The sequence below is a fragment of the Dinoponera quadriceps genome, unplaced genomic scaffold (assembly GCF_001313825.1).
Source record: "Dinoponera quadriceps isolate SergipeBrazil2010 unplaced genomic scaffold, ASM131382v1 scaffold1960, whole genome shotgun sequence".
Taxonomy (NCBI): Eukaryota; Metazoa; Arthropoda; class Insecta; order Hymenoptera; family Formicidae; genus Dinoponera; species Dinoponera quadriceps.
Window position 1 is genome coordinate 141,659 of NW_014556019.1, and position 19,065 is coordinate 160,723.

At 38.9% G+C, this 19,065-nt stretch overlaps 1 protein-coding gene across 1 annotated transcript; it reads left to right on the plus strand.

Annotated features, from left to right (window-relative positions):
- Window positions 1-3,394: 3,394 nt before the first annotated feature.
- Window positions 3,395-14,529, plus strand: LOC106746443 (elongation of very long chain fatty acids protein AAEL008004-like). Its single transcript, XM_014623048.1, has 4 exons — window positions 3,395-3,631; window positions 11,110-11,361; window positions 11,449-11,692; window positions 12,745-14,529. Exons 2-4 carry the CDS (start codon window positions 11,110-11,112, stop codon window positions 13,245-13,247), a joined length of 999 nt encoding a protein of 332 aa, XP_014478534.1. The 5' UTR covers window positions 3,395-3,631; the 3' UTR covers window positions 13,248-14,529.
- Window positions 14,530-19,065: the final 4,536 nt, after the last annotated feature.

Below are 19,065 nucleotides of genomic sequence, written 5' to 3' on the forward strand. Positions count from 1 at the left end.
TTCTTGAATTTCCGCCAAGCACGATTTGAATACTCAACAGCGGGACTCGCGGAGCACTGAAGACCGTGCTCATTTGTATTTCACGACACGCAAATCGTAGGCTTGTACGCCTTCTTACAAATAAGGACCACCCAGTGCCAAAGTTCGTTGTGCGCATCGCGAATAATAGTAAATTATATAAATAGATAATGCCACTTGTCTCGCTTGCGTCTCGATCTTGCGGACGCGAGCGGTTAGTACGCATTTTGAATACCGATTTCTATCGACATCGTATACGGGCGTTTATGATCGTTACGCGTCGCGGACACGTGCACGCGACAACGCCACTCCAATCAGTACGAAAACACGACCTTTGGTCCACAGGTGCGACCAAGGATTCGAGCACCGGCGGTACTTTCTCAATTTTTTTGTACACGTAATTCCTTACAAATTTTCGAGATTGACCGCCGTATTATTCAACGTGATGACCACTGTTTGGTTAGTAATCGTTATTCCAGTATTCCTTGGACAGTTTATAGCGACGATTAAGAATCCTTCACCTGAATTACAGGCAAGTGAGAACAAATACGCAGAGGAAGGAAGAGAAGGTAAATTCCTTTGTTCCATATTTTCAAAAAAGAGCAAAGAGCGAGATTAAATAATATTAAGAGGAAACACTGTAACGACAATCCCAGATAAAATAGAAAATAATGACGACATTAAAATTATGTCAAAATAATGAAATGATAAAAAAAACGTGAGATTTTAGTCACCTCCCAATCAGTTATTTTGACGCCGAAGTGACATAATCACCACTTTCTGTTCTACCTGTGATGTGTCGTCCAGTAAATTAATATTTATGATTTAAACAAATGAGAAACGATATGCTAAGTACGGGTCAAAAGTTACCGCCACATTAAAAATGAAGAATACAGGACATTACAGACAATTTAATAAAAACGAGTGAAACAACGAAATTTAACGCCATCTAATTTTTAAGTTGCGTTGTATTATTACACATTTTATACAATCATAAAACAGCATAGTGAGCTTTAGCAACAGTGTCGTGGTTGAAGAGGGAAACATATTTTACCAATATTTGATATTATATAATATGTAAAATCTATAGAAAGAAGAAATTGCAATACACGTGTTGTAAGCTGAATTGCGTTTGCATTTGTATAATTCAACGGAGGTAATAAATTATCACAGTAAAAAAAATCAATAATATTAAAATATGTGCTAGACACGTTACTTTTTTTCAGAAAATATAAGTTTTGTACTAATCAAATTCAGAGTTTAAATATTAATATTCATACATTACCGCACCGAATAAAAATATGAAAATTTCTATTGGCCGCTGTAAATCGTAAAAATATACATTATGTGCATAAATCATGACTAGCATTTATCAGAATTAAATAATCATCTTTATAAAACATTTAACCATATACCAAAAGAACGATGAAAAATACCGGAAAGTCTGAATATTATTAAGTACCAGTATAATGTAAAGCGAATTATTCAAAAGAATAGTCAAGGTCAGTTTTGTCAGTTTGACTTCCTGCTTGACTTTGGATGTCGCTTCCGTGAGGGATTTTTAACTGTTAGTTTTCGACCATGTAATATCACATGACGTGTCAAAATATCAAATATTTAACATAGTAATATTTAACGTAATAATTAAAAAAATTGTACATATTATAGCGCTCGTTCGCACTCGCATTCGGGATTGAAATAAAAACTCTAATTTATAAAAAGAAACCCAACATTTATGATGACTATTATTAACAACGCCCAAAGAATCTCTTAATATCTCATTCGTTCAAATATCTCATCTCGTTCAAACTCGCAACACGTCAACTCGGCTTGAAAACTCGATACTGATAATTAATAAAGTTGCCAAGGAGAATATGTCGCTCACTTGAGTAGGAATTCCAAGTCATCTCAACCGGAGCTATTAAAAATATTAATGTATCATCAAGCGTAAAGACGACCAATACATATACTGATCAGTTGATTATTTAATTTCCAATTTTCTTATGTTTCGATGCGAATAGTAAGTTATTCCACATCCGCATTTTTACAATATTTAACAATATTTACAATATTTAACAATATTTACAATTTAACAATATTTGCGTTTCAAAATGTGGCTGGAAAATTTCACTCTTAAATGGAATCTTCTCGATATATCGGATAAATGATAATAGGGATCATTCGGTTAGCAAAATTTGCAAATAAATCAAATTAACGGTAACTGCAAAGATAGGAGACGGGAAGTGTTGACTAAAAATACCCTTCTCCGAAGATAATTAATTATACGGGAACGAATTAACGATTAGTAGATTGCGCAAACAAACATATAAATATCCTCGATCTCGTTCATATATCACGATCGGAATTTCCTCGCAACAGAGAAAGGTCGTTATCGAAAATCTAGGAATCACAAAGCGCACAGAACTCACATTCGCACCGTCGCCGTATCTTTCTCTCGTTTATAGAGCAAATGAGAACAAACGCTGGCCCGATAGTTACATTTTTACATCCGCTCTAAAATATCGCCCGATTTGCGAACGACGAGCGAAGGCGGGCCGCGCGAATTTCGCAATAACAGCACGGAAGAGTAACGCTCGTTCGTACATTTTTGCACTGTCGCGTGAATTACACGCATTTATCGTTATCGAAAAGCTAACGGGCCGAGTCGGCCGCCCGTCACCGCTGCGGTCGGCTGCGCTTTTTCAATCGACGCGGGAAAACTCCCCGGCGGCACGGCGAAAAATCCGACTTGATTCTCACCGAGCAACCGGATGTACTACGACGAGTACTTTCGCCTTCGCGGCCATCCGGATCTCGTCCTCGAGACTTTTTAACTTTCGTAACGATCCCAGACTCTTTCCACCGAGGACAAGTTAAAAGATACCGCGTTCTTCGTCCAGCGGTTGTCCAGCCACTATTGTTAATTTGAAGCATAGCCCGAGCCGGGATACACATACGGCCGAAGGACGCGGGTGTAGCAACATATCACACAAACGCTAAAACTTGCCACATAGGGCCGATAGGTAGCTAGCCAGGCAAAGACCGCCGCGTTCGCTCTTTTACAGAAAGAACTGCTAAATTAATTTGCAGGTTTACAAAAAACCACCTCGCGGACATCTCGTGGCCCGCCTCAGGTGATATTCGGACGAACACCGAATCACTATCTGAGGCCGATTCGCTTGATCACGCTGACGTGAGCGAACGAGAACTCTTTTCCACGAGGGTGATCGGCGTGGGGCTCGTGTAGGGATAGGGTACGTGTAACCTACGACACGCTCGCAAGATACCACAGTTGCCCGGAGGTGTCGCGGGCCCAAGACGATATAAGGCACCGTGTTTACCGTGGCGGCTTCAGTTTGCCAACGCAGTGGAAGCGCTCACTACCCGTCGCGTTCTCGCGTGCCTAGGTGTCTTTATTTGTTATCGGTGGTACACTTGCAGCACACTACCTCGTGACTGCTCGTAATATTCAACAATATTTCTCGTATCTCGCCGTGCGCGAACTCTGAATATCTCTCTCTCCCTCTGGGAGCGCACAGCACCCTCCTCACATCGGCGATCATCATCGTGCTTTGTAAGGGAAGAGATCGAATTACGGCGAGAGTGATACGAAGTAAGTAAACGGAGATCTAACGCGATAACTTACGATAACAGCTTGCGATAATGACAGATTATGATCAGATTACGACCTTTCTCCGTTTGTTGCGAGAAAAATTTCCGATCGTGATACATGAACGAGATCGGGGATACTTATATGTTCGCTCGCGCACGTACCAGTCGCCCATTCATTCCCGTATAATTATTTTTGAGGGAGGGTGTAACTTAGTAACATTTCCTGCCTCCTAATTTCGCAGTTGCCGTTAATTGGATGTGTCAAAAAACCAACTGAATAATCAATTAGCACTTATTCACAAGACATCGTTATGAGTGTTCATACGTTTGTGTATTTTTTAAACGAAGGAGTACGGATCGGTGATCGATAAGTTATTTCGACACAATGGCATCGATTACGTGGTAACGCGAACGATCGTGTTCGTCATCATCGGTAGCTACTAAGTACGCGGAGATAATTGTTCTGAAGTATCGGTACGCCGAATTCGCGATGGTAAGACAAACGTACCGAGAGACGCGACGATCATGAAGTTCATACATATATCAATACTTCGTAATAATGATTTACCTCGTAATAATTACTTTAACCAGTCTTTGCGTACAAACGCATACGCTAACTCGCGACAAATCACAAATTAAAAGCCATAAAGACATTTTGACATTCTATGATGCTATTACTGTTATCTCATTTAATGATAATTATTAATATGCAACTTTTTCACAAAAATAATCATATACTTAACACGTTTCGTACTCGTACTCGTACACTGCATACGCTATGCATGGTAAACGACATGATTCCTATTCTGGCCATGAGCGATAATTCATGATTAAAAATGCTATAATCATAAAATATCTTATATACTATTTGCTTTCTTAAAAACGTCATCTAGTGTAGAAAAATATATACTGCATCCCAGTAAATATTATTTGTTTCTAATACTTTATAAATTTATATGTCTGTAATATATCATAAGTTCATCATAAACATCAAATTTATTTAAAAGATATTCTGAACCCTAGTAAGTTTAATATTTCAATCAAGAATATTAAATTAAAACTTTACAATTATTATTTAACCACGTTTATAAACACGTTTCTTATGAAATGAATGACATTAAGAATTTTTTGTATAGATTAAAATGCATAAATTATCCCACACACGGCTGTGTATATGTGTGTATGTACATATGCATACATACATACATACATATATATATATATATATATATATATATTTGTCTTTTAAGTAAAAAAAATTACTTAAGATAAATATATATTTCTATGAAATATAAATATATCTTAATTTATGCGCTTTGATCCACACAAAAAATTCTATGTATATATGTCCTTCAGCAAGTGTTTTTTTTTACACAAAAAGCTATGAAATTGATAACAGGCAAAATCAATAACAAACGATAATAAAATTTTGACATTTGCATAATTAATAAGGTGATCAGCATAATTATTTTAGCAATTAAGTCATATTATCCCAGATAGACAGAAATGCTAAACATAGTATGCAAACATTTAATACATGCTTTGTGATGTCATTGCAATAGCACATATTTAAAATATGCTTGTTTTAAAAAATATTCATTTATTACGCCATAATTTAAATTAAATTATTGATTTCTTATTACAACAATAATTCCGAATTAATTGCGTTCTCTTTCGGGCAAAATAGGTAACGATACTTGTGGCATCAGAATATTGCCGCAATATTGCCACAATTTTCACGGCAAATGATTTTTTATATAGTGATAAAATGCTTGTTGTGTGAGAACGTATAATACGCTTAACACACTTGTACTAATCACAGATGCAGGTGCAGACAATATATCGAAATATGTCTATCTGGGATTCACAACTTCCCATAAGACGTAAGATGTCTTATTTACAGACTCTCTTTAAGATATTTTAAAAATGTCTTAAAGGCGTCTTATATCCCGATTTTGGACAATGTGTTGTCTAACTGATGCTCGGTGTCGACTGGGCATTTGTTGGGCTTTATTCGCAAAAATGAAAAAGTTTAAAAGCCGAGATTTTTCTAATTATGTATAAGTAGACTAAAAATGCGCACACATGTTCCCTCGCAGAAAGTCATAAAGAGTCTGATTGTTTTTATATCTGAACATAAATACGCGTCGAATAAATTACGAGTCGAACTTGCTACGCGCTCTCAATGGGCTGAAAGTTGTCGTTGTTGCTATTGGGAATTGAATATTCCTACCGCCACTGCGAAAGATGAATTAAATTAAATTACACGCCTGATCACTCAAACATCAATCTAATTTTTGGCAATTAAACAAACTCATGTCAACATTGATCTCGCGAGAAAGATCAATTAATAATATATAAATCATTTGTCTCCAATAAGATCATGGTCATTCCGTTCCTTCCATGACGCAAATAATACATTATTAATGACTATTCTTACTGCGATTAAAACGCAAATGCTTGAACAACAAGTAAAAGGTTATTTTTGTGGTCAAGGTGTGGTCAAGTTTATCGATTGTTTCGACTCGTGTTCCCCAGCTTTGAATCCCAAAGTAACGTGGTTAATTCACCAAAAATACATCGTTATAGAAATGCGGTGGCTCGGGCAAGATCGGATACTTGAAAACCTCAAACGTCGGCAGAATCGCTCGTTCCCCCGTCCCGATAGTTTTCCGACAATTTTCCTCCGACATTCCTCGGAACGTAAAGAAGTATTTTCCATCGTTCCCCGAAGTCGGGTAAATTCCTTCAGTCGAATGTGAAAAACGCCGTGTAAATGATGAAAAGGAGGTTGCGATAGGACGTGTACCAACACACGTCGTACGCACGCACGGACACGTGCACGCGCGCGAATGCAATCGAGACATTAACGGGGGCGCATACCTTAACGATAAACTCGTCGCAGTTTACTTTCGTTATATGTCAGATGCGGGAGGATGCACCTGACTCGCCAAGCAAATGGCACTTAAGAGACGACGGGCGAGTCGCCGCCTCTCGAGAGAGTGCAGCGGGTCGAATTGCGTCACGCAAGACGAAGAACAGAACCTTACTCTTTGCATTCTGCAAATCTGCAAACTATAGTTTTTGCATATTAGCCGGAGTTACCGAAGTAAAAAAAAATCAGTGAATCATCAATGTCATTCGAGCTAAAAATCGCAGAAAACCGATTTACATATAACGAGAGCCCTGCAGTTGAATGATTGCGCGAACGAATGTAAAAATTCGCCTAATAAATAAGGAAGAAAATCCCGTCCATTACGTGTGTAGAAAAAAGATGCAAGGCTGTATGACGATATTGCGGAAATAATGGGCATCGACCATTATTGCCTTACAATCAGCGGCTTGATTTACGATCGTTCCGCGAAGCGGTATTTGCAGATTCTATTGCGTCTTCGTCGTCGACTTACAACGAGACAGAAATTATTTGAACAAACGGTCTCGCATAATTGCCCGGGGAATTAGTTATAACATTGGGGCCACCAATCTCAGGAAACCGTTCCCAGGCGCTTTATGAATCAAAACATTTACGGGCAAGAGAACTAACGGTAGTAACGGTACCACTTCTTACGATCATCGAGAGATAGATCACTTATACAACGTAAGTGCAACCTATAATCAAGAAAATTTGTTGCTGTTGCCGAAGAAAGTAAGATTTGCAGCAAAATAAGAATATCACTCTGCATCGTGAGGCGATGGTTATCCCGGGTTTTATGATGTATGATTGCACCGAGACCGTCGCCACACTTCATACATTTCCTCGACTATGTAATCTCGCGATACACAAGAAGTGCGCGCTCGACGCGAGGGATCATCCGCATCTGCGATCGATCTAAATGGGTGTCACGTACGACGGCAATGCATCGTGTGTGGCATAGAACGTATATACGGAACAGAAGCTGGAATCGAAGTATAAGTAATCATAGGCACATACGCGGGTATATAAATAAAAATCGTTTCCGTTTTTAGCAATGAAGAATATATGGCCGCACTCGGTGCATCGAACGTCGATGTGTATGAATAAAAATAACTTACTCGGCCGTGACACCGATCGAATATCGACACCTACAGGACGGATGTTGCGCATCCGTGAAGAAGGGAAAGAAGAGAGAGAGAAAGGGAGAAAAAACAGGTTCGCGACATTAATCGCAGTGGTCGCGCGAGAACACCGCGTCGGTTGGAACGACACGACGGGACTATTAGCGTCTACGAACATGACGCAGAGCGGAGGAGCAAACGGGATTGCAAGACAAGATCGTACGGCTACGATCGCTCAGTGGAAACCGCATTTTTCCGCGGCGAGAACGAGTTCTTAGTCGCTCGCAGTCTTTAGTGAGGCCACTTTTCCTTTCCGCCGTGCATTGCGAAATCCACGGGCTCGAGCGGACAGAGCATTCAGGCGTTTTTCGTTTGACGCGCTAGATTTCGTGGAAGTCTCTCTTCGTCGGGGCAGAACCACGAAATCCCGAACGTTGTTCCGATCTTTCTCACGGTTATTTTTGCCACCCGCAGCTTCCGGCCGAATTCTCGGAAGAACGGGAGAAGTACTTAATGGACAACGGGCAGGCAAAGCTTTGGGAGACCTAAATGCGACGGGTCGGATCGATGGTGGAACTAGATTGACCGGTTCCGAAACCACTATGCCCGCACGAATTCCTGCATCCGGCGCGAATCGTTAGATCGCCGAAAGGTTGGCCTACGGTTTGCCACTGTGCACGCAGAAAAAAATGCTAAATTCGAATGAATAATTATCCCAATACTTCTGAATAAATTTTTACTTTAAGTAACTTTTACTTGGATCAATTAAATAAAGCAATGATTATTATTATTATTATTATTATATTTTACTTGGATAATTTACTTGGAAAATATTTTACTTAGATCAAGTAAATATTATTTGATCCGAGTAAGTTCTGGTCCACAATCTTGCTTTAAATCGTAAATCGTAAGAAATTGACCGATCACAGTCGAATGTGAGAAAAATAATCGATTGTGACTGGTTAATTTTTTATGGTTTACGACGTACAGCAAGACTGTGGACCAGAACTAAAAATTTGCTAAGGAGTATCGAAATAATTATTTATTTAAATGCAGCACTTTTTTCCGTGCGTATCCATCCGTATTGCGTTTCGACGGACTCTTCAAAATTAATCTCTCGTTGACGAAAATGTTATTGAAGAGAATCAGCGCATTCATTGCTGCTTTTTAATCTTTGACACAAGCCTTCATACGTGAGTTCAGAAATTAAAATCCATTTGAAGTTAATTGAAAAACATGATTTTACAATATTCATTTCTCCTCGAAGCATAAATTGCGAATCTTTGACCGTTGATTATTGAAACGTTCTATTCGTGCCTCAGCACACCTGCTAAGAAAAAATGCATTTTAAGCATTCCGGAGAATCTCAGTAGCTAAGGATACACACTTATAGAACATCGTATAGTGGATATTATGTTAAGTGCATACTTGTATGTGTAAAATACGTGTACTTAGTCAATGCTTGTTTCAGGGGCTATCAATACTTATTACAATATTACATGCTACTGTACGAACATCCGTATTTACCGAACTAAATGACAGACCGACGAGACTCAAATATTAACTTATCGACACGTGTCGAAGATCGCAATTTTCACAGAATATTATATAATACTGATGAAGTGAGGCTGTTTTCAAGGAAATTAATTATTCCAAAACATTGTTGTAAGATTAATGTTCAATCAGCTGGAAACAGGAAAACCTAATAAAAGTCGACGCAAGATATAAATTTTGAAAGTTACTTACTTTATAAAGAACATAGGAATTTGAATATCATATCGGACTCCTTTAAGGCCGGTCGTAATGTAAAAAACAAATAAAAGCCTTGACAAGATGTAAATTGCAAAATTACATTTTTGGGTAATTCTTAGGCCGGTATTTATGCCATTATGTATTCATATTGTACCATTATATTCATATTGGATATACTTAAGACCGTCTCAAGTTTATTTTTTTTGTAGTCAATAAAATGATGAAAATGCCTTGTAACCAAATAAAATGAATCGTAAAGCATCTGAAGGTGAACTTAAGATGGTTTTAAATATAAGATCCGACTATGAAAACCAGTCCAAGAATTACCCAAAAATGGAGTTTCGCTGTTTACATCTTGCGTCAGAGTTCTTATTAACTTTTTTATGCCTAATTAATTATATATCTGAAAAGTTTGGCAAAATAAATATTTGAATGGGCCAATAAGAAGAAAATAAGAAATCGCTAAATTCGATAACTTTTGCGAATTCTACGAAGACTTTTCTCTCTCTTTCTCTCTCTCTCTCTCTCTCTCTCTCTCTCTCTCTCTCTCTCTCTCTTCTTATCTCTTCTTTACCTTTCTTGACAAAAAACATGCACGTGGACGTGACACTAACTGTTTTAAAATTTCTACCGTATCACAAAAAATTTTTCCTTGATCGCAGGGGAATAGGACAGTCACGTAGCCCACAATCTATCTTCGCGAGCACCGCGATGAATTACAAAAGTTTACACAAAATACGACATCGTCTTCAACCTTATTATGTTATTCACGTAAGCCAAGGCCGCAGAAAACGGCTTGTCGCCCAGTGGCACGTGGTGAACCGCGCGAGTGAAGATTGAATGATGGATTGAGCACGGCGGGCAATGTTGGCGCGTTTCCGCGCGCGATGCGAGAGAGACGTTGGTGGAAAAACGTTTGATACATCGTCGTGGAGCGGTCCCGACCTGCTTCGATCGGTGAAAGGACCCTAACCTTTTGTCATTGGGGAGAGTCACGGTGATCCGTGGATCCTCGCCGCGCCGGCAGATCGAAATGGAGTCGCGTGCCTCGCGATCGACGGTCGGGGATTCGCCGGGGCTCGCGGCAATTATTTCTTTCGCATTGCCACGCACCAGGTGGCTGTTCCGAGATAGAACGTTTTCTCCATTATCCAAGAGAAAAAGTCCCATCTGATTCTCGGGTTAGCAAGAGAACTCTCCACGACGTCGGTAGACAGGAGAAGGGGTGAATCGGGCCCATCGGAATCCTCTGTTAATCAACATTCGATTCATAAGTAATCCCGCGACATAATAGGCATCTTCCCCTCCGACAAGACCCTCCTTGACGGGTCCGACGCGATAATATATTATAACGGATCATCAACATCGACCTAGTTCCTAGTTTTGCAACCATCGTTACACATATGCCTTAAACCATACACCGCAGCCGCGTTACTCAAGCAATAAACATAGTCATTTGTACGGAACGAAATCTATAATAAATGGCCATAGAATACTACGTAATAATATCAATAGCGTCGGACTATAACGACTATTTCTCCTTTCTACCCGCAAACCGTAAGTGTCAGTTATAATCGGACAAGATCAGATATAACTATCACAGATATAATTGTCCCGATGGAGTTGAAGTACTTCTTGACAGGAGAATTAAAACGACACAATAAAGAGACAAAAACGCTACTTTGTTCTCAGATGGCGCAATTAGTGCGAATAATTTACGATGGCTACCGGGACCTGATGGACAACAAAAGCGACCCGAGAGTCAACAACTGGTTCCTGATGAGCAGTCCGTTTCCCACGCTAACGATTTGTCTGTTTTACGCCTATTTCGTCAAGGTCCTGGGGCCGAAGCTGATGGAGAACCGGAAACCCTTTGATCTCAGAAGAGTGATGATATGGTATAATCTCTTCCAGGTGATTTTCTCTTCGTGGCTGTTCCACGAGGTAAGTCACTCGGCAGATGCGAAGAAAACGACTGATTCGAGAGAAACTCACGGAGATATTAACGATATCATTCTTCCCCCATTATAGAGTGTGGTTTCTGGCTGGGGAGGACATTACTCCTTCAGATGTCAGCCGGTTGATTACTCGGATAACCCACTCGCGTTGCGTATGATGAACGGTTGTTGGTGGTACTACATCTCCAAATTCATCGAATTATCGGACACGATTTTCTTCGTGCTCAGGAAGAAGAACGATCACATTACTACTCTCCACGTCATTCATCACGGCTGTATGCCAATGTCCGTCTGGTTCGGAGTTAAATTTACACCCGGTAAGTGCTCAAGTGTCTTTTTCAAGAGGCATTGTCGAACGGTTCATTGTTACATCGTTATAATTCAGGCTATAGACTCTGACCTGGAGTAAGTATGAACAATATGTGATCTTGAGTCCTCCATGAGGTCCAAGTTTCCAGAAAGATTACAGCTAGGTTGTTTTATGAATCGACATACTTGACTTTACCGGCCTTTCAACCGACACACATGAACTTTGCTACAAATTATCATTTCTCAGATTACAGTTCAATCTACTAGTAACTGATTATTCCTTGTTCTTCTTCTTTGTTTAAAATGATCGAACAGGAAAGAAGAATATCCCTTCCCACAGAATAAAAAATATATAATTTCAAAGATAACATAGATAAGATAGAAATATACAAAATGTCTGTCGCTAAATAGAATATCCGTCACATACTTGTAATTTAGGTCAATGTGAACAAAGAAGCTCTCAACTATTTTGTAAATAATTACACCAATTTTTGAATTATTAATTAAAGAAACTTCTATACATAACCATTTTCAATAATTAATAACTTGTAATGTTGAGTGACGATTTGCAGAATAGTAGAGGACTTTTTGGTTCACATTGACCTAAGCTATAAATATATGACGGATCCCTTAGTGCCCAACATTAAATTAACGTCAATTCGACGTTGATTAGATATTCATTTCTCGTTGGACATCTTGTATAATAAATGTACAAAATAATCTAATTTTTCAATGCTTTTATTTCACAACTTTTATTTTTTGACAACTTTCTGGTAGATATCATGGATATGTTTTAAGATTTACTTTCTCAAAACGTCATTTTTCTAACTTCTTAAAAAACAGTCTCTTACAAGACAATAATTTTCAAAAAACTACAACGTATTTTGGTAGAGAAATGTTGCTGCTTCACGTCCATACACACCTTCAATATGATGTTATGGCCCAAAAATAAAATAACATGTCGATTTTTATGCTTTTCCTAATGAATATTGCGCGCAAAGTTGTGAATGAAATTTGATGTTGCGTAGCCTTCCATAAGATCAACGATTTTTGCTCGCAGGCGGCCACAGCACCTTCTTCGGTTTCCTCAACACCTTTGTACATATCATAATGTATTCGTATTATCTTCTGGCGGCACTGGGACCACGAATACAGCCGTTCCTCTGGTGGAAGAAATACCTGACGGCTTTGCAGATGGTTCAGTTCGTTTTTGTAATGATCCACGCCTTCCAGCTCTTTTTCATCGATTGTAATTATCCCATGGCCTTCGTCTGGTGGATCGGAATGCACGCCGTGATGTTTTACTTCCTCTTCCGCGACTTTTACGTGGAAGCTTACAAAAAAAAGAAATCGAATATCGCAATAAACATGCGGAAAGAGAAGAACATTGAAGATAAAAAACGTCAAAGACAGCAGCCGCAAAGCATTTTAAATGACTTTACAGAAAAAACCAATGTCAACGATATTATATATGCAAATCAATATAAAATGGCCACAGGTTATATCTCGGATAGCGGGCTAAGAAATCGCGTGTTTATCGACAACCGAGGCTTCGACGAATGACAAACCGATGTTCAAGGGGACTTCAATCATATTATTCATTTATTCATCGAGTTCATTTATTCGATAGTGAATTATCGAACAGATCGTTCTGTTGCGTTGTAGCATTCGTTACATTCGTGACACGATCGAGTAAGAATTCAAAGTCAAGATGTAAGCACATCCGAAAGATATCCAAAGAAACGCCGGAGAAAGGGAAGAAGAAGAACGCGCTAAACGCTAACATATCCGTGCGGAATTTTAGAAAATCTGAGTGTCGAACAGTACTTCGACATAGTGTCTTGCACTTTTGCGGATGATTCTATCGTTTTTTGCGTTAACCGAATTGGAGTATTACGCGTACATATGCGTATCCTGGCTTATCCGGGAATAAAAGTAGATAAATAATTAAAGATAATTAAGCGTCAACGGCTCAAATAAATTGCTGTAACAAGGCTGCCGAAGTAATAATAGGTCACTCTTCTCCATTAGGGCGTTGAAGCGCATCGATTCTTCCGCGGATTATCTCTTTTCCGTAAAGAACGTTCTAAAATTGTCGATTGTACGACCGAGTTATTAAATCTCCTTTGTACTCGTTATTACATTGTATGTCGAACAAATTTTCAGCGTGCAATCAGTATCTGTGATAGCTACTTCTGGCCACGACTTAACAAGTAAAAAAAAAATAACAAATAACCTCTGATAAAACTTTAATAAATCGTTTCATTTTTAACTAACGAATATCATTTCATTTTTAACTAATAAATTTTTAACTAATAAATATTGCTTTTTTTAATCGTTTTTGATAATCTCAAGTGCAAATTATGTACTGTATACTTCTAAAAATATTAATAACTACATCGTAATTTATACATTTATGCGCATGTGTCTGAATATAAATATGAATAAGATTAATATCAAAACACATGTGTCGCGCTGTTCTCTAAATTATTGTGAAAAAATCCAAGTGGCATTTGTAGAAATTTATATCATGAGATAAATACCAATTAAAGCCATTAAACAATATTTCGTCATGCCTCTGAAATGAAACAATGTTTCAAAAACTTGCCTCACGTTTCATGACAAGACGATTGAATAAAATTATTTGTCGTGTTGGCAATAATAATAAGATCAGAAGCGTAATATTTATTCTTTATATAGAATTACTATAAAATTATTGTTCTCTTTAGTGTATTTTTTTAAGTTCTCGGAGGTAAATCTTATCATCAATTAATTGAATTCTATATTTAATTAATTTCGATTGATAAAATGAAAAAGTTCTGTTAGTTAACAATAAGGATTTTTACGTACGTGCAATATATCTACGATAAGTGTATTTATTACTATTTTATGAAAATTAAATTGTATGACTTGTACTATAAAAACAGTTTCATTATTTATAATGGCAACCTTATACTTAAAAAAATGTATTTCTATTTTATAAACACTTTCCTATTTAAGTTAATTAAACAAAGTACATGTTAAATGAGATATATTAATTTAAATGAAACATAGAAATATGTAATATGAAATTAAAAAAAATTGTCTATTATCCTACTATTCTGTTCTATTATTTCAAAATTCTTCTGTGATCTTTTTTTACGGAGAAATAATAATAATTAAAAAAATATATACAACGTGTATGTGGTGATGTTAGACATTGTTAGTCTATAATGTTCCATAATGTTGAGATATTTAAGATGTTTTCGTCAAACAAAAACAAATGTTAAAAAAAATAAAAACAATCACGGATTTTTCCGCTGAAAACATATTAGTCAACTTCCCAGAGGAGTAATATATATTAAAAAAATATACGATAATATATTCAATAATCCAATTTAAAGAAAATACAATCGGATTGTTCATGTCAATTATTGTCCGTTTTCTTGGTTTTGTTTGTTAAGAACTCGTTCTGGCTTGAGGTGGACAAACAATGAACTATGGATGGACAAACGTAAACAAATTGTAGACAATCGGTTCCATTACTTAATTTAAAGAAAACACAGTCACGTTATTGTCTGTTTTTCTGATAATCCTAATAAAAACATTAAAAATAAAATCATAGTTCTTCATTTTATGATCATTGTGTCATCGAAGTCATTGTTACTTCCTATTTTCTTTGGATCTTTAGTTTTGTTTTTAAAAAAAGTAGAGTTATTGAACATGATATTTTATCATTATACCAAGTTTTTGTTGAAAAATTTTAAATCGTGTAAAAAAAAGTGAGAAAAATGAATTTCTTTTTTCTTAAAAGTGAGAAAAATGAATTGTTAAATAAATAAGGAAAAATGAAAAAAAGTGAGTCGCTCCCATGCTTGCTGCATTAAAACTCAGTTGAGACAACTAAGAACAATTGACTGGGTAGAAACCTCTTGCGGGAATTTCTCTGGTTCTACAATCAAGTATTCGTCTGACACCCAAGTAACGAAAAATTCAGTTGTACCAACGGAATTATTTTTTTCGTATAGGTGCCCCAATAAAGCAAATCCGGTATCTCGATAATTATCGATGATATCCCGGTTAATATTGCGGTTAACCGGAATATGTAACATTTGCTTAATAACAGGAGATGATCGTAAAGTGTCGTAAAATCGGCATCGCGCATCGATCTAACAACCCGACCTAAATCTCAATAACTTGTTAAACTTCACCGCACTTTAAAAACAAGACATGCTACTCAGGCCGACCGGTATGCGGCGAACGATGATTATATGCGTGAGAATCCGATGTCTTGATGCCGTTATGTTAAATAATTATAGTGCGATCGAGAACATCGAGACGATCATCGGTTGATGAATTAAAGAGGAGTCGAAGATATTATGAAGAAAATCGATACGAATGTTTGTACGACTTCTACCACGTCCTTATTTAAAAAATAAATTAATGATTCGCTGCCGAGAAATAGAGTTTAGTGCTCTTTTTCCCTCTCTCTCCTCTCCCTCTCCTTTTTTATCTCTCTCTCTCTCTCTCGCGGATGAATTCGGATGAACAATTAATTAAGTCGAGTGTAACGTGAAAATATCTCGGTCAACTTGGCGAGACAGACGGAAATACTCATGTTATATTCGGTTTTCCCTCTCCGACCATCTGTAGGTCGATGTCGGCACTACTATCGATATTGTAGGACTCTTGGTAGATGAAAATGTGGTTAGCAACTCGAGGATACCGACAAAGTGAAATATCAAGCGTCGAGATGATAGACGCACCCATCGATAATAAAAAACAATATCTCTCAGAAATTGATCACAACCGGTACACTATCGTAAAAAACCAAGGAATATGGAAAACAGATATTAATATTTGATAATTCAAAGTTAACATGAATTACAAATTCTGTTTTATGTACATATCAATTATAATATCTTACGAGGAGCTTATATCAACATACAAGACTGAGAAATTTTCGAATAGAGATGTCTTCGTATCAAAGTATAATTTTTATTCGTTTGTCGTTCCCTCTAAAACAAGATACTCGGAGAGAAGTTAATGAGGAAGAGATACGTAATGAATAATTAACGAAAAAAATAAGATGAAATCATCTAATTCTGGAACCTCGTCGGACGAGTCCAGAAGCTCATTGGGATTTGTTGATATGTTGTAACGGCGCGTTTGTACCGTTGCCTCCCCGTGACCCGACCGAACATTCGTCGGATCGCTCACCGACGCTTTGCGCCACACTAATTCACACGACACGCACGTGACGCGCTTCCGCCACAAGCAAGATCACGTGCGTGTCAACAAATATAAACACCGGCCCGCCATCGGATATAAAATCCAACCGGCGGAGGCACCGAGGCCGATTCCGCCGGAGTCAGCCAGAGCGGTACGTTCGCAGGCTGCTCCGGATCCCGATCCTCCGTGCCGAGGAACCGAGACGGTGTATTCGCCGTCTCCACCGGGAGTTCACACCCGACCTCCGACCGGCCAGACAAGTCCGGGGTGGCGACTGCGCCGTCTCAGTCGAGTATTCTCGGCCAAGTCACCGCCGACCGAAAGGGACACCGGGTCCCTCGCGTTCACCGCGCCGGGTTGCACGCGAGCGAGCGAAACCTAGTTAGACTAAGCATACGCGGGAGCAAATCTCGACGAAGAGAATTAACGGGTAAAGAGGTGGCGTCGTTCGCCGTCTCCGCCGAGCCTTCTCGGCCCCGTCTCTCTTCGCGAGAAAGAGTCTCCGAGACCCTGTCGGAGTTTTGCTCCTGTAGCAGCACCGTTGCGTACGTTTCTCTCGCGATCTCCTGGTGTAGTGGCCTCCGCGGAGATTACACGCCGACATTAGAGCGTATCCCGGGATACCGCGGGGTGCCTTCTGGCTGCCGTGCCGCCTGTTCCCGACTCCGCGGGGCTCCCGAGGCTCGGAGAGTGCCTCCGTTTTCCGTACCACCTGCGCGTGGTTTCCGTATTGCACTCTCCGGTGCATTTAAATTGACATTCTCGCGGAGAAACAACAGCAGTGCAGCGCAGTCAAACAGCGATAACAAACCGTGCGCCCAAAACACCGCTCCCGCGACTATACCGATCGTTACACGTTTACGTCAGACGTGTATACATCGCCCGCGTATAACAACCGCGTCCGCCGTCCCGCGAACCCGTCTACCGCGAATTTCGAAAATCAGCTAAGCCGACAAAGCACACACGCGATCGTCGAAATATCAACAACACGTTTCGACGCATCTATTGTCTAACGAGAAAGATAGTTTAAAGCACCGAGCTGACATCCGCTCGTATATTAGTCTGCTGTAATCTAATCGAGAACCGGAAATAAATCTTTGTTTATTATTTCGACAAGAACTCTCTCACATTTATTAAAACGAACCTGGCAATCCGACGAGCCAATCAAGGGCCACGACCGCCGTTACGACGAGCTGACCGCTCGTACCGACCAGTCTTCTCTCACCGTACCGAAAAAGACGTTCCCGCCGCGCCAAAAAGCGAATAGAGTCGGGCAGGAACGTCGCAATGTAATTCACGGACAACAATGATAAAAATTCGACGGCGTAGCGAAGAGATTTTCATTTTTCCGAAATAAGGACGGGTCTAATCGCGCGTCTCGTCTGAGAACAAGTGAAACAGAGGCGGTGGTAATGCTCTCAATGGTGAAAGTACACGAGAGCGGTGAAAGTCTCTCGAGCTGCGTCGTGCGTCATAAAGGAGCCACCGAGTACCGAGCTTGTGTGCAATCGGTTACGATGCACGTGAGAATAACTCAAACACGCCGCCGTATATAACGCGTGTCCTTCGCGAATCAAATCCTTCGATCTACTTCATCGTGATGAAATAGGTTATTCAGTCAAGTACGCGGCTGAAAAAAATAATACGCAATCCGATAAGATTGTAATTGACTACAAATAGCAATACATTCTACGTTCTCTTTTCTTTTTAAGATTCTGAGCATTCGCGTGTTATGAGAAATCAAGTATAAAAATAGATGGCATCTTAATTCTCTGTGAGTTGCAGAGAATTATTGAATTTCTACAGACGTTAGCAGCATAAAATTATAATTTAAGAAAATAATCGTGAAAAGAGAGGTACGTCAATTAAGCTTTTGCAACTTGCATAATTACAGGTTCGCTGAGTTATAATATAGCAACAGTGGAAAATTATACAAGGACATCATTCATACTAGATTTCAGTAAGTGCGAGCCTGCACATATTTGCTCATGCAATCCAAGAAAAATATTTCTTTTCAATGTTTTCAGGATAAATGAAGAAATGGTTTCTTATGTCGTTCGTAATTTATTTTTAATTAGATCCTGTTATGTTTTCTACGAGTATGTGTTTTTAGATCATAAGAAGCGTAAAAGAAGAGATTTAATGCCATTATTTTCGGCAGCGCTTCGAA